This window comes from Pecten maximus, chromosome 7 (assembly GCF_902652985.1).
Source record: "Pecten maximus chromosome 7, xPecMax1.1, whole genome shotgun sequence".
NCBI lineage: Eukaryota > Metazoa > Mollusca > Bivalvia > Pectinida > Pectinidae > Pecten > Pecten maximus.
In genome coordinates, this window is record NC_047021.1 from 27,938,400 (window position 1) to 27,955,692 (window position 17,293).

A 17,293-nucleotide genomic window follows, 5' to 3' on the forward strand; every position below is an offset into this window, starting at 1 on the left:
GACCAAATTTGGTGAAAAGCTATTCAATACTTTAGGACTAGTAGCGACTTAAAGGTGTAACCCTATTTCCCCTATTTGGCCCCGCCCCTCAGGCCCCTGGGGGTTGAGAATAAAGATTTAAACACTCTGTTCCTCTTCCCCAAAGGATGTTCCTGACCAAATTTGGTTCAAATTCATTAATAACTTTATGACTAGTGGCGATTTAAAGGATTAACCCTATTTCCCCTATTTGGCCCAGCCCCTCAGGCCCCTGGGGTTCAGAGTAAAAATTTATACAAACTATGTTCCCCTTCTGCCAAGAATGTTCCTGACCAAATTTCGTTCAAATTCATTCATAACTTTATGACTAGTAGCGATTTAAAGGATTAACCCTATTTCCCCTATTTGGCCCCGCCCCTCAGGCCCCTGGGGGTTCAGAGTAAAAATTTATACAAACTCTGTTCACCTTCTGCCAAGAATGTTCCTGACCAAATTTGGTTCAAATTCATTCATAACTTTATGACTAGTAGCGATTTAAAGGAGTTAACCCTATTTCCCCTATTTGGCCCCGCCCCTCAGGCCCCTGGGGGTTCAGAGTAAAAATTTATACAAACTCTGTTCACCTTCTGCCAAGAATGTTCCTGACCAAATTTGGTTCAAATTCATTCATAACTTTATGACTAGTGGCGATTTAAAGGATTAACCCTATTTCCCCTATTTGGCCCCGCCCCTCAGGCCCCTGGGGTTCAGAGTAAAAATTTATACAAACTATGTTCCCCTTCTGCCAAGAATGTTCCTGACCAAATTTCGTTCAAATTCATTCATAACTTTATGACTAGTAGCGATTTAAAGGATTAACCCTATTTCCCCTATTTGGCCCCGCCCCTCAGGCCCCTGGGGGTTCAGAGTAAAAATTTATACAAACTCTGTTCCCCTTCTGCCAAGAATGTTCCTGACCAAATTTGGTTCAAATTCATTCATAACTTTATGACTAGTAGCGATTTAAAGGATTAACCCTATTTCCCCTATTTGGCCCCGCCCCTCAGGCCCCTGGGGGTTCAGAGTAAAAATTTATACAAACTCTGTTCACCTTCTCCTAAGGATGCTCTTGACCAAATTTGGTTAAAATCCATTTAAAACGTTATGGCAAGTAGCAATTTAAAGACTAATCTCTATTTCCCCTATTTGGCCCCGCCCTTCAGGCCCCTCAATATTTACACAAACTCTTTCCCCCCTTCCTCTCTCGATGTTCCTGATAAAATTTAGTTAAAATCCATTCGTAACTTAATAATTAATAGCGATTTAAAGGATTAACCCCTATTTTCCCTATCGGACCCCACTCCTCAGTCCCCTGGGGATTCAGAGTAAAAATTTATACCAACTCGGTTCCCCTTCTCCAATGAATATTCCTGACCATATTTGGTTAAAATCCATTTAAAACTTTATGAATAGTAGCAATTAAAAAACTAATCTCTATTTCCCCTACTTGGCCCCGCCCCTTAGGCCCCTAGGGGTACAGAGTAAAAATTCATATAAACTCTATTCCCCCTCCCCTCAAGGATGTTCCTGACCAAATTTGGTGAAAAGCTATTCAATACTTTAGGACTAGTAGCGACTTAAAGGTGTAACCCTATTTCCCCTATTTGGCCCCGCCCCTCAGGCCCCTGGGGGTTGAGAATAAAGATTTAAACACTCTGTTCCTCTTCCCCAAAGGATGTTCCTGACCAAATTTGGTTCAAATTCATTCATAACTTTATGACTAGTGGCGATTTAAAGGATTAACCCTATTTCCCCTATTTGGCCCAGCCCCTCAGGCCCCTGGGGTTCAGAGTAAAAATTTATACAAACTATGTTCCCCTTCTGCCAAGAATGTTCCTGACCAAATTTCGTTCAAATTGATTCATAACTTTATGACTAGTAGCGATTTAAAGGATTAACCCTATTTCCCCTATTTGGCCCCGCCCCTCAGGCCCCTGGGGGTTCAGAGTAAAAATTTATACAAACTCTGTTCACCTTCTGCCAAGAATGTTCCTGACCAAATTTCGTTCAAATTCATTACTAACTTTATGACTAGTAGCGATTTAAAGGAGTTACCCTATTTCCCCTATTTGGCCCCGCCCCTCAGGCCCCTGGGGGTTCAGAGTAAAAATTTATACAAACTCTGTTCACCTTCTGCCAAGAATGTTCCTGACCAAATTTGGTTCAAATTCATTCATAACTTTATGACTAGTAGCGATTTAAAGGATTAACCCTATTTCCCCTATTTGGCCCCGCCCCTCAGGTCCCTAGGGGTTCAGAGTAAAAATTTATACAAACTCTGTTCCCCTTCTGCCAAGAATGTTCCTGACCAAATTTGGTTCAAATTCATTCATAACTTTATGACTAGTAGCGATTTAAAGGAGTAACCCTATTTCCCCTATTTGGCCCCGCCCCTCAGGCCCCTGGGGGTTCAGAGTAAAAATTTATACAAACTCTGTTCACCTTCTGCCAAGAATGTTCCTGACCAAATTTGGTTCAAATTCATTACTAACTTTATGACTAGTAGCGATTTAAAGGATTAACCCTATTTTCCCTATTTGGCCCCGCCCCTCAGGCCCCTGGGGGTTCAGAGTAAACATTTATACAAACTCTGTTCCCCTTCTGCCAAGAATGTTCCTGACCAAATTTGGTTCAAATTCATTCATAACTTTATGACTAGTAGCGATTTAAAGGATTAACCCTATTTCCCCTATTTGGCCCCGCCCCTCAGGCCCCTGGGGGTTCAGAGTAAAAATTTATACAAACTCTGTTCACCTTCTGCCAAGAATGTTCCTGACCAAATTTGGGTTCAAATTCATTCATAACTTTATGACTAGTAGCGATTTAAAGGATTAACCCTATTTCCCCTATTTGGCCCCGCCCCTCAGGCCCCTGGGGGTTCAGAGTAAAAATTTATACAAACTCTGTTCACCTTCTGCCAAGAATGTTCCTGACCAAATTTGGTTCAAATTCATTCATAACTTTATGACTAGTAGCGATTTAAAGGAGTTACCCTATTTCCCCTATTTGGCCCCGCCCCTCAGGCCCCTGGGGTTCAGAGTAAAAATTTATACAAACTCTGTTCCCCTTCTGCCAAGAATGTTCCTGACCAAATTTGGTTCAAATTCATTCATAACTTTATGACTAGTAGCGATTTAAAGGATTAACCCTATTTCCCCTATTTGGCCCCGCCCCTCAGGCCCCTGGGGGTTCAGAGTAAAAATTTATACAAACTCTGTTCCCCTTCTCCCAAGGATGTTCCTGACCAAATTTGGTTCAAATTCATTCATAACTTTATGACTAGTAGCGATTTAAAGGAGTAACCCTATTTCCCTATTTGGCCCCGCCCCTCAGGCCCCTGGGGGTTCAGAGTAAAAATTTATACAAACTCTGTTCACCTTCTGCCAAGGATGTTCCTGACCAAATTTGGTTCAAATTCATTCATAACTTTATGACTAGTAGCGATTTAAAGGATTAACCCTATTTCCCCTATTTGGCCCCGCCCCTCAGGCCCCTGGGGGTTCAGAGTAAAACTGTATACAAACTCTGTTCCCCTTCCCCCAAGGATGTTCCTGACCAAATTTGGTGAAAATCCATTCAATACTTTAGGACTAGTAGCAATTTAAAGAAAAAGTTGACGGACGACGAACGCCGGACGACGGACGCTGCACCATGGCATAAGCTCACCGGCCCTTCGGGCCAGGTGAGCTAAAAATTGGTTGGTCTAGCTCTTATCCTATGTCAGAAACAGACTTAAATGCATAACCTTAACATTGATTAGTTCAAATTCCAGAAATTTGAGGTTTTTTATCCTGAAAAATACACGAAATGCTTTTAGTGCAGTATGCAACAGACTTGACTTATCGATACATCTATGACAGAGGTTTGGTTGGTCTAGCTCTTACACTATGTCAGAAACAGACTTAAACTTAACATTTTCTTCTAATTCCATAAATTTGAGGTGTGTACTAAAAAATATACAAAAATCGTAGAAATGCTAGTAACGAGTGGAATGCATTTATGCTATACATCCAACGATACACCTATAACCAAAGTTTAGTTGCTCTAGCTTTTATAGTTTGTCAGGGACAGCCTTATATGCAAGAGCTTAACGCAAAACCCGAATTATTTCTCCAAAGTCCAGAAATTTGGTATTATTACCCCAAATATCCATGAAATATTTAAAGTGAATTTGGCTTTACTACCCATGCTACAGCTATGATTGATGTTTTGTTGGTCATGCTTTGTCAGAAACAGAGCTCTTTAACATTGTTGTCAGATGCCATCGTCACCGAAAAAGCAACGCCTATGTGCCGCCTTTCAGTTTCTTACATCCATCATAGGTGACACATAGTTACGGTTTGATAAGTTATTGTTAAATCATATACAGAGTACCAACAATGATGGCCCAAAGTATTTAAAGGAAAATATACACGCTTCCGAACAACTCGATTGTTGGAGCAAATGCTGTTCCTCCTTTTTTATTATTCTTCCAAGAGAATATTTTCTAAAATCAATTTCAAAGTAATAGTAATGCTGTAATGGTGTCATTTTTGAGGCTATCTTATACATGTATTTTTAACATGCATGTTAAGATACAGGACTTGTTATGGCCAACGTTTGTTTTGTACCCTTTTGAAGGCCTTTACACACCCTATGTTATGATGTGATCCACCAAAACTAGGATGTGTAAAAGTTGCAAATTTCATTTAAAATAAAAAGACAACGAATATCTCAACATCAAGAGGACATTTAATGTTGAATGTCTAAAGGTAAAACAACCTGCATTTTCACAGTCTCTTACAATCCTCACATTCTCAACACAAGTGACCAAAACCCAGAGCAGATAGGAGAAAGTTCAATGTTGTCCTTGATGAATAATATATAAATATGAAATGACTACTTATTCACGTTGCGTTAAAAATCTACTAGTTTATAAATCTGTTTTCAAAATCAACAGAAATACTATATTTTCTTGAGGTTCTTAGTAATGTAGATAAATGTGATTGTTAACGTCTTTTATATTTACACTTCCTTTTTTCTTTTTAAAAATACATGAAAATGATCATCACAAAACTGGTTTTTACATCATTAAGCTGCCAAACCATAATAAGTTTCTTTTATATTTTTTCTTATAATTTCATAATTATAAACCTTTATAAACTGTGTTTTGACTTTTCTGAAACAATACGTTTTTAAAGCTACAAACAGGTTAACTTTTCAAAACCATTTTCAGTATAAATAAACGCAGATCATTTAAGTACCAGATATTTACCATCCTGCCATCCTGGATGAAATGTTCAAATATGGCGTCATGATTCTACTTTTTGACACAGATAATTAAGTTTGACACCACAGATTTGTGATGGCAGCTTCACACTACATGCTCACCATGTAGATACTCTATACATTATGAGTCTATTATTAAATGTCAATTAATTTTTTTAGAACAACAATGTGCTCATTCCTCCCATTTCACTTTGCTCCTTTACGAAAATTTCAAAGTACTGATAAATAATGGTGACAGCCAGCAGGATTCCAGTACCACTTCCAATGGCTCCTGTAAAACAAAAGTGAGAAAGTTTATAATTACAGCTATTTAACAAGTTCAGATGACAGTGATTTATGAATTTCCCTATTGAACAGTTTATTGAAATGAATTGTTTATGAAAATAAATGACAGAAAAGATAACACAAGATTTTTTTTTCATTTCAAGGATGAAAATAAATTCTACAAAGCTTAAGCTTTAGGTAAAATGAATCATCAAACAGGTTCAAGGCAAATGAAGAGCAGAATGAAATAGCCTATAGATCTATTATGGTTCAGAAACTTACCGAGGAAATCGGCTAGAACAGACAGAGCTCCTATACAAAGACCACCAAAGGCAGCAGCTGTCGGGATGTATCGGTTGAGCTCATGAATCATGGACTTGTCTCTGTGACCTCTCATGACCATCTGTTGATCTTTAAGCTGTTTTGCAACCTGAAAACCACAGCAATATTACACTGATTTTGTCTTCGTGACAATAAATTTTCAAATAATACACACGTGTTAAAATAAAGGTAATAATATTACCCACAGAATAACAAAGACCCTTACATTTCAAAATTTGAAAATAGAGTAAAAACCATAAATAGTATTCCGAGACATTTCAAACACTTTGAAAAATAGTTAAATCTGCTAAATGAGACCATCCAACATCTAGAATCATTTTATTATCAAAATATTTTATATTAATAGGAGACCTTTCTGAATCTTTCTCTGTATCATACTTACATCTTTTGCACTTGATCCTGATACATCAATCCACGTCTTGGAGAAGAATGCGCAGGATCCCAACATAAAGATGATGTATAATACTGCATGTATAGGATCCTCTGCTATGTGTGAAAATGTCTCCGGTGGGGACAAGTAATAACACAGACCTCCAACAGGGTAGGACCTGGCTGGGCCGCCACCTCCAACATCCTATAACAAATGACATTTACCTTGAAACACTGCACCATATTCTCAGATACTTCTTTTTCTTTATCCAATGATGATAAAACAAATCCAATCAAGGGCATCTAATCGACCCCTGACAGCATGTTTTTGACTCCCCAAAAACAGGTTTCACCCTTGGGTATGTAGGAACATGTCTATTTGATATATGTTTTGACCCTTCAGGTTTCTGAGAAATAGTTATTTGACTTGTGAAAATGCTGAATGTCAAGGGTCAACTGGATGCCCTGCAACCATATTCACTATATTAAAACATGTAGTAAAGTTGGAATATATGACTCATACTTTTTTGTTTGCATCAATTTGATTTCATGTGAAATGAAGTTTATATTAAATAGAATCAAACTTTTATATGGATGTATACATAGACAAAGTTAATCTATTCTCATACTTACAGCCCATACTCCCAATAAATTCACAAAGAAATTTCCGCTAAATTTTGTGGCCAACATCTGAAATATAAAAACAAATTTTAGCCTTTTTATTGATATCAAATCTAGTCATCAAATTTAACATGAATTAAGGGCTATTACAGTAAAATTATATCCAAAGGGAGGACTCCCAAATTATAATAATTCTATGCAAAGTGGAAAAATTGGAATAGCCTAAAGAATATTTGTTCTCTTTCTGGAATTTTAATTTATGCTATTCATATGATGCATCCTATCCTCATCATTTATGACTTAACAAAGCAATGAAATAAAGAAACAAGAGGCCCAATGGGCCTGTATCGCTCACCTGGCTCTACAGCAACTTTGAAGTTGATGAGGTCATTTCTAAAGATGCTATGTTGATTACCTCTTTATTCAAATAGCATTGTAAGCTAGTTTTATTAATATTAAACATTTTCTAGTCCTTCATTCCAGCATTCTATTGGCCTAATATCAGGTCTTGGAGGCTCTTGGCTATCGCAAATTTCACCCGTGACCTTGAATGTAGGTCAAGGTCATTTATTTGAACAAAATTGGTAGCCCTTCACCCCAGCATGCTACAGGCCCAATATCAAGTCCCTGGGCCTCTTGGTTATTGAGAAGAAGTCGTTTGAAGATTATAGCCTATTTGACCCATGTGACCTTGAATGCAGGTCAAGGTCATTTATTTGAACAAACTTTGTAGCCCTTCACCCCAGCATGCTACAGGCCCAATATCAAGTCCCTGGGCCTCGTGGTTATTGAGAAGAAGTCGTTTGAAGATTATAGCCTATTTGACCCATGTGACCTTGAATGAAGGTCAAGGTCATTTATTTGAAAACTTTGTAGCCCTTCAACCCAGCAAGCTACAGGCCCAATATCAAGTCCCTGGGCCTCTTGGTTATTGAGAAGAAGTCGTTTGAAGATTATAGCCTATTTGACCCATGTGACCTTCAATGAAGGTGAAGGTCATTTATTTGAACAAACTTTGTAGCCCTTCACAACAGCAAACAACAGGCCCAATATCAAGTCCCTGGGCCTCATGGTTATTGAGAAGAAGTCGTTTGAAGATTATAGCCTATTTGACCCATGTGACCTTGAATGAAGGTCAAGGTCATTTATTAGAACAAACTTTGTAGCCCTTCACCCCAGCATGCTACAGGCCCAATATCAAGTCCCTGGGCCTCTTGGTTATTGAGAAGAAGTTGTTTGAAGATTATAGCCTATTTGATCCATGTGACCTTGAATGAAGGTCAAGGTCATTTATTTGAACAAACTTTGCAGCCCTTCACTCCAGCATGCTACATGCTCAATATCAAGTCCCTGAGCCTCGTGGTTATTGAGAAGAAGTCGTTTGAAGATTATAGCCTATTTGACCCATGTGACCTTGAATGAAGGTCAAGGTCATTTATTTGAACAAACTTTGTAGCCCTTCACCCCAGCATGCTACAGGCCAAATATCAAGTCCCTGGGCCTCTTGGTTATTGAGAAGAAGTTGTTTGAAGATTATAGCCTATTTGATCCATGTGACCTTGAATGAAGGTCAAGGTCATTTATTTGAACAAACTTTGTAGCCCTTCACCCCAGCATGCTACAGGCCCAATATTAAGTCCCTGGGCCTCTTGGTTATTGAGAAGAAGTTGTTTAAATGAAAAAGTTGACGCCGGACGGCCGGACGGACGGACGGACGACGGACGCCGCACCATGGCATAAGCTCACTTGCCCTTCGGGCAGGTGAGCTAAAAACTAAAGAATGTAATATTAAAGATTAACCAATATTTAGCTGAAAAATTACCTGAGAGATGACATAAAGATTGGATACAAGGGCTGACTGCAAAATAATAGGAATATTGGATGTGTAGAACAATTTGATTGGGTAAGAACTCTGTTGTCCACGGTAACGAGCTGATTTGATTGGCAGGTCCACACGGAATCCCTGAAAAATATATATATCAAAATAAGTTTAGTTTCAGAATCAATATAATCATTCACAGTTTAAGTTGGAAGCTTTCAAAACAATATATATCTTGTGCATAAATTTCACATAATACCAGTATGTTTTTAATATCAATTTGATTTTAAAGTGAAGGAAATTTTATATCAAATTGATTAAATGAAAATATGACACCTTTATGATGACAATCATTGCATACCTGGAAGTAAATGACAACTCCAAACACAAACACTGTAGCCAGGAGGTTCATCAAGTTAGGCAGGTTCTGTCTGTTGACAGCTTCCCTGAGGGCACGCACTTTGTCAGATCTGGTGGCCAGTAGGTGACACAAAGCAATCACAGCTCCTTCAAATTCTGTACCTGTAGGCAATACAGATAAAGATCAAAGATTAATGGTAAGTTTGACATTTATATCATTTATTTACAAGATATCCATATACCCAAAATGATAATCTGAATGATAAATTGATTCTTCCTCTTCCTCTATGGTGATCGTACCATGATCGTACCAGAACATTCTTGTACTTGGTAAATTGATGCAAAACATGTTTGAACTCCTAAATTCCATTCACATGAAATCAATGAGTATTTAAGACTTTTTTGTAAACTTACCTCTACCAGTATTTACAGTGGCAGGACTGAAAGCTTTCCATACAATTGTTTCACAGATGTTTGTGGCAATAAACAGTGAGATACCAGAGCCTAAACCATATCCTTTTTGGAGCAGTTCATCAAGCAGCAGTACTATCAATCCAGCTACGAACAGCTTTGAAGTAAAAACATCACCCATTAGTGTAAATAGCCACTAAATGTTAAAACAATCATGAGAAAATTCATACAAATGTGTGATTCGTGCCTATATGCATTTTGGCAAAAAATTTCAACTCTTGAAAAGACAAGTTTTAAAACTCAGAAAATCTTGCTAAGTTTCAGTTTATATCATATATATATAGAAAATAAAATAAAACTATAATTACTATAATTATTATTAATGTTCAAAAAAACATTTTTTTTAATTAATTTTGAACTTGTATTCACCTGAATAATGATGAGCATGCAGACACCCATGCCAATGTCGGCAGGGTCACCGTACATTCCTGTCATCACATAAACAATGGCTTGCCCCACAGTGATCACCATTCCAAACACTGAAAAAAAACAGACTCAATATTATAATGTGAACAGAGAGGCAACTCATATTTTCGCAAATATACAATCACAATCTAATAATGCCTCTGATAATTAAACTTGTTGTAGTATAACTTACAGTTCATGATTGATCAGTGAAAGTTGCTAAAAACCTACATTTCTGAGCGCCATTAAAGAGAGCTCTGTCTTTTGGAGTATCACCAACTTCAATAATTTTTGCTCCGGCTAACAGCTGCATGATCAATCCAGAAGTCACAATGGGTGAAATACCAAGTTCCATCAAGGTACCTTAAAAAACAATCATTTTTTTTAAAAATCAAACATACATTAATGTACAACATTACATTATAAAATATTGAACACTACCTTTCTTTAAAACTTAGGCATGACCAAGCCATACTTATGACCTGAAGCATACATAATAAGATATGTCATTTTTAATTGAAGAGGAACATGACCAAAATGTATACTTTCTAAAAACTCCTAAAATGCAAATTTAACTCTTGAAACATATTTAGCAGAGACTCCATTGTAGTATTTAACAATTGCCTTTCATTTTCAGCAATATTTCTAATAGCTAATAAGGAAATAAAACTTCAACATCTAATAAGAGGCATTTAATTTTAGAGTTTCTTATCCAACCCTAACACTTTTTAATACTCTACCTCTGTTTGAAGCAAGAATTACTCTCATCCAGTAAAATGGATCGGCTGAATCTGAGGACATGATTCCAAACAGGGGGATCTACAATAAAACAGCACATTTTTAAACTTTCACCAGTTTATATAGGCTAAAAAGGCTTAATTGTATCAATACATGTCTAAAACGTGTTACTTGACGAAAGAGTAGATCTTCATTATTTTATCAGTGGATTTTAAAGTTTCTTACCTGACAGCACACAAGAAAGATGAATAAAGTGATGGCAGTCCATAACACTTTTTCCCTGAACTGAATCTGTAAATATAAATAAATCAAGAAGTGATAATATTGCTTATATTTTATTAATTTTAAATATATAAACAACCATGTACAGTTCTATGAATCTATTTCCACCTTTTCTACAAAAAATATGTTCCAATATGTTACTGTTCCAAGATTTCCAACATGAGTATGACGACATATTTGAATTCATTACATGTGTTTCAGAAAGAAAATTTACATTGTTGAAACAAATGTTCAAAATTAAACTTAAGAATAAGAACTTAAACAAGCAATAGTCAAATTAAGATATCACACTCGATTACTTCCTGATGAAACGTTACTCGATAATGACAATGTGTTCTTATTTTGTATTTTTAATCATTGTCTACCTTTCTATCTGGTTTGGCGATTTCAGGGAGCACCGCACAAAAAGGCTTTACGAATTCCAAAAATTTGACTGGAAGATAAAAATGATTAAATTAGTAACAATGCCGCCCGTGAGTTGCATCTTAAGTCTTGACAGTCAAACAGTAATTCTATAAAAGTAGCCACGTATGCATCAGCGACACCGGTATGACCGGTTTCTTATTTTTCACAATATTTTGAACTTAGATACTTTCGAAGAATTATAAACACCATCAAACGGAAAATACTTACTCCCCATGATGGCAGATACGTTTGAATGTATCTCCCAAACAGGCTAAGCGCAGTTCGACGGAAAACTGCGAGTTCGTGTACTGTCCAGATGCAAACTACAACCGGATGGTCGTGTCGCCGATGTGTAAAGGGCTGGGTCACGTGACACGCTGCGAGATTTGCCGTCAATGCTAATGCAATATTTGTAATGTCGAATAGACTTAAATGTTTACATGAATTTCAATCTATTTTTAAAATAATGAGCGAACTGTACTTGCTTTCTTATTTTGTGATAATATTATAAAACATAATTTTACAATTCCTCAAGATGGCGCTCTGACGTCACTAAGGTAAACTGTAATGGCTGCCACAGAAGACTGACAGGTGGTTGACTATCGTAGGTAAAATGTGGAGAATATCTCGCTTATTTGAAAATGATTAATTTTGGTTAAACAATTGACCTGGAACGCTTATCACAGTCAATTGTCCTTTGATATGCTAGGATGTCATTGTGTCAGACTTGAAACAGTCTGAATCTCTGATATTCTTGTAACACTACTGTAACAGATCAAGAAGTAAAATAACAGTAGCATATCAGACCCAGTTTGTGTACATGTGTCAAACCGACCCGATTCGCCATGTAGACCAACCCAGGTTGCTTTTATGTCTGCCTTTTACTCAATATAAAATCGTAAGCAGTGAACCAGATTAGACATATTATTGTACCTTCAAATATTGTGATATATTTATTATATATATATTTTTATTGTTCATTTCATAAAGAAGCTTAAAGCCAATGCAACACACTGTATGGTGCTGAAACCAATTATTGTTTTCTTACCATAAACTCTGAAGAGCTTGTCATCGTTTTTAAACTTGCATATCATGCACCTATGAATGGATAAATATGAACATTGTAATTAGAGCTGTATATTGCTAGGTGGGTAGCAATGCGATACAGGGGTCATGATACGATACGTATCACGATATATGAGAAGCTGATGACCTATCAGATATCTGGTATTCCACCGTACAGTGGTCATGTTTTGTTTGTGGTATTTCCGGAATATTAGAGCCTTTGTTACAAAAAATATGTTTTGTCCGTTTCCCACAAAGCGTTCTTGAATTTAGACAATTTGGATTTGAAAGAACTCCAAGAGGCAATTTTATAAGCCGCTTGAATGGCCTTGTCAGCCATATTGTTTACTACAAAAAGTAATTTAACGTTGGTCAAGGGGGATTTTTCAGGTACCGCGATACAAATCAAGGATAGACGATGCATCAATGCACCACTCTGCGATCCAATACATTGATGCATCGGTGAATCGTTATACCACTAATTGTAATACTATGCAGGTGAGAGTATCATAGGTGTCAACCATCCCGGATTACGCGGGAAGTGCCCGGAAAATCATTAAAATTTCACCTAAATCCTGATTTGGTACATTTCCCCAATCGGGGTTAAATTTATCCCTGATTTGAGCAATCATCCCACATAAAACCCCGGAAATCTCAGACACTTCGACCCTGGACTGATTATATAAACAAAACACCCCTTCAACCTGTTATAATTACTGTAGCTGCCTTGGCCTGGGGCTTGGTGAGGGGGGAGTCGGTCACTGTGCGTGCCGTCGGGTGTATACATTACAACTGTTCCTAGCTACATGTAGGTGGCTTCATTTGACACGGTCAGTTAATTTTGTGATTACAATTAGGATACATCACTTCAAGAACAAACACTGGTCATTTCTGCCAGTAAGTACATTTAAGTACATTTAGAAATATTTCAGAACAAAATATAGATATTTATATATAAAAAAAGCAGATAAGTAGTTACTTTTGTATATTGGTTGGAGATTTCAAGTGACTATATCATTAATATTTCACTAAATATAGTTCCTCTTTATGAAATTTTCTTAAAACATTTTTTTAAGGAATCAATCATTTGCTTTTATTTTTTTATAATTATTTATTAAAATTAACCATTGTTGTCAAATTTTAACATCAAAATGTACTTATCAATAGCCTGAGGTAATTTACACCTGCGCAAGCTCATGTGGAACATCCCCTAAATGCAACAAAAAATGTCGCGATTTTTTTTCACACACTAAATTTCTCCCTCATTTTGGATGTGGAATGAGGGAGATCTCCCTCATTGGAGGTTTCAGAGGTAGACATGTATGGAGTATAGGTCACCTTACTAGATCAAATAGCACGCATTTCCATTTAGTCTAGCGGTAGGACGCTTGACTTAAAAGTGAAAGGACATTGTTTTTAAACCTACATATCATACACCTATAAAGACTCCTTCATATTACACAAGCATGGTATACAGTACATAAAACATTGTATTAAACACGTAGCAATCAGAATATATGATATTTCCTCATGAAAACATCATCTGTTTAAATTGATACATGTATACATATATAACTGCAGCAATAAATAGATATGAGGGTTGAACTTGAACTGTAATCCCTCTTTCATGAAAAATTCATGTATCAAGTAACATTTTTTTGTGACAAATTAAGTTGAAGTGGTAGCAAAAGCAATAATGATTCAAATCTGCAAATGGCTCTATTTCCAGAATGAAAAAAAAGACAAGTATTGACACAGGATGTCAACTTGACCTTTTTATTTTTTATGGTAAAGTCACATATACAAAGTTTACAAATAGATATGGCAGACAGTAGTGGAAAAAAAGTTAATAAAATAGGTAAATAAGAGAATTTAATGAAATAATATTGACACTGCTTTCAAACTTGATATTCAAGTACAAAGTTATAAATTGATGTAGCAAATGGAAATGAAAAAAAGGCCCGGAAAATAAAGTGTGACACATGTCAGACGACACGTGAATGACACAGCCAACATGTGACAAAGATTAAAGTGTCTGCCATGTTTTTGCAGGTGACACAAAAATGAATGAAACTTTCGTTTTTGCCTTGAATACCATGTGATTTGTATGTCAAAAACCAATAGGTGATTATTATTGGTACAATGATGAGTTGATGGAAAACAAACATCAATATCGTGAATTAGACAGTGAAAACAAACCAATGTTCAACTTGAGGGATGTTTCCCTGAAAACTGAGCCTGTATTTTCCCGATCGAACGTGAAAGGTATATGGGGTCACTTTCTGAACCACTTGGGTTTTCCCCTAGTACAACAGATTCTCCATACACTGATATCCATTGAGCACTTCCATCTAGCCTAACAAGTGTAATTAATATAAGTTGATTTAGTTTGTTTCACAATAGTTGTAAAATGATTAAAGTTTGCAAAATCCTATGATATTAAGTAAAAGTAAGTAAAAAATGGCAGTTTAGTACTTATACACAAATAAACTTATAAATACAGGGTACATAGAAATGTTTTACATAGTATATAAACACATGGTGTGTAAAATGTTGTTAAACATATGAAAAATTACAATGTAGTACTATGTTAAGTTGGGAAATGTATACAGTTGAACCTTGTCATCTCAACTTTGATGGGATCATGCAAAACACTCAAGGGATCCATAGTATTTGACGTAACCAAACATTATACTGAAATTATATGGAGTATAGGCTTATATAGGCTTTGCCTGATGCCCTGAAATTGGAATCTTATTGAAATTTACTGTGGAGACTTAATTTTTAATTAGAGTTAAGCAAGGTCTTCAAGTTATCAGAGTTTTAGATAACAGAGTTATTGTCTATATCAATATAATCAAATCCATGCAATTCGATCTTCCAAAGAAGTGAAACATTTATTACTGCAGTTAAAAAAACAGTCCTTTTATAATACAAAACATGCGTGATTTATTTTATGTCTTTATTTTATTACAGGTTTATCACTTCACATATTTAAAATGGGTGGAAGCCATTCCAACTCCTCATCAAAAGATGTGGAGGAAGGTAGAGTTCGACAAAATCCACAAAAAATCTATGGTTTATCACGCTTGATGACAGCAAAGGCTGAACACAACCAAACAGTTGCTGTCAAAGGCTGGGACAAACATGATGAAAACATGGTACGTAATGTCATTACTATCTACAGGGCTTTGTCGTTTATAACTTAGACAGTTGTACCAACACATTAATGTCAGGGACAAATAATTGAGGGGATTATCAATTAGATAATTAGAACAAAATTTACAATATTCCAATGAATGTATGAGATGGAACATTAACATTCAGGTTAGTTATTTTATCGCAGGTTTATATGTTTCGGCTGGCCTATTATAGGCTAGTCGTCATCAGAACCTAATACAATTTTTCCGCGATAAACATTGCAGTTAAATTCTCTGAGATAAATCTACATAAGTTTTTGGGGCGGTTATAGCTCAGTCAGTTAGAACGCCGGACACATAATCTCAGGTGAAGATCTGAGGTGCATGGTTTGATGCTCCCTACCCTAGTCGGTTTGTGTTTCTTGGGAAGTAAGAAATGGGCCAGCCAGTGCTGTCATAGTTATGTCCTTGGGCAAGACACTTTACTCAATTGCTCTGGATAGCCTCCTGTATGTTGTTCAGTGAGGTAGTCACCAACTACTACAAGGAGACTCTGCCTTAAAATAACCTGGCTTTTCACAGGGCGATAAACCCAGCAAACAAACAAACAAACAAACTAACAAACAAATAAACAAACAACACCAGTTACTTTCACAATGTTTATTCTTGGTAGTGGACAATTTTTCCCGATCAGTTAGTTGTAGAATTGTATGACTCTTATTCTCCAGAAAAACACACAGTTACTGAAGGGGTTGTACAAGACTTTAGATCCGACAATGATGAAGGTAACACAAGATGTCAAAGGAGAAATACAGCTTTCATTCAAGTATGACTTCAAACGCAGTCTGCTTCTAGTGAAGGTCATTAAATGTCGTGACCTGAGGATGAGAGACCTGCGGACAAAGATGCCTGATCCTTATGTCAGAGTAAGTACAGTATTCAATCACTCCAGACCTGTAAGTATAATAACATGGAAGTGTCTTCCCCACATATCATATCATTCATGACAGAATGATAAAGAGTAAGTTCATCCAAGTCGGCCATTTTTGACATACATACACTTGCTGCATGATGCTATAAATATAAATTATAACCCACATTCTGGGTAGGTACTATAACCTAGTTCCTCTTTGCAGTTTTTCATGGCAGTAACACAAAGTACCATAAAGTACTTATTTTGGCGTGCTCAAATTTTAGCGCAAAAGCTTATCAAAATGGATTTAGTGGAATGATAAATTAGCGCATAGTCAATACTTGCCATGTAAACACTGTAGAAAATTACCGCAATCAAAATTGAGCAAAATTCTTCCAAAAATTGTATAATATTTCCTCTGAAATTATAAACGTATTTTTACAGTATAAAAACTACAGGATGACAGTAAATTGTAGAAATGTGTGATACATACTGTAAAAACATTGGTTAAATATGTCATTTCATTTAGTTTGTGATTTTACAAATATTTTTTAACTACACAAAATAAACCCCACACAAATATTTTCAAAGCAAATTATGGATTTTATATAAAATTAACATGGAAGTCTGTTGTATGCATGTACATATGTGCATTAAGTTTTTGTCAGAATAAATCAATTCAACAGATCAACATAACACATATAGGATTTTTTTTTTGTAAATTAGATATTTACAATTAATAGAGGCAGGCAGTCATGCAATGAATGATTAAGCAAAAAATTTAGCTCCAACAAAAAATGAATGCTATTGCAG

The 17,293-nt window shown here is 36.2% G+C and overlaps 2 protein-coding genes across 4 annotated transcripts in view; one reads left to right on the forward strand and one right to left on the reverse strand.

Moving 5' to 3' along the window:
• Positions 1-4,731: 4,731 nt before the first annotated feature.
• LOC117330446 (protein transport protein Sec61 subunit alpha) lies at positions 4,732-11,731 on the reverse strand. Of its 2 annotated transcripts, XR_004533348.1 has the most exons (14): positions 11,591-11,731; positions 11,323-11,390; positions 10,901-10,966; positions 10,678-10,756; positions 10,169-10,300; positions 9,902-10,011; positions 9,476-9,629; positions 9,063-9,223; positions 8,705-8,845; positions 6,895-6,951; positions 6,275-6,466; positions 5,833-5,980; positions 5,162-5,557; positions 4,732-5,128 (listed from the first exon to the last, which is right to left on the reverse strand). XR_004533348.1 is itself a non-coding variant. In XM_033888728.1 (13 exons), exons 1-13 carry the CDS (start codon positions 11,595-11,597, stop codon positions 5,442-5,444), a joined length of 1,431 nt encoding a protein of 476 aa, XP_033744619.1. In that variant the 5' UTR covers positions 11,598-11,731; the 3' UTR covers positions 4,732-5,441. The 2 variants fall into 2 exon arrangements, 1 of the variants encoding a protein (XP_033744619.1); XM_033888728.1 differs by having other exon boundaries at positions 4,732-5,557.
• Positions 11,732-11,862: 131 nt separating this feature from the next.
• LOC117330451 (synaptotagmin-7-like) overlaps positions 11,863-17,293 on the forward strand; it is a 31,533-nt gene continuing 26,102 nt past the window's right edge. Inside the window, exons 1-3 of one of the 2 annotated variants that reach the window (XM_033888744.1) lie at positions 11,863-11,966; positions 15,404-15,588; positions 16,296-16,493. In XM_033888744.1, coding sequence (XP_033744635.1) covers positions 15,427-15,588; positions 16,296-16,493 — 360 coding nt within the window. In that variant the 5' untranslated portion in view covers positions 11,863-11,966; positions 15,404-15,426. Of the gene's footprint in view, positions 11,971-15,403; positions 15,589-16,295; positions 16,494-17,293 lie in introns of both variants that reach the window. The other variant, XM_033888743.1, reaches the window with a different exon arrangement.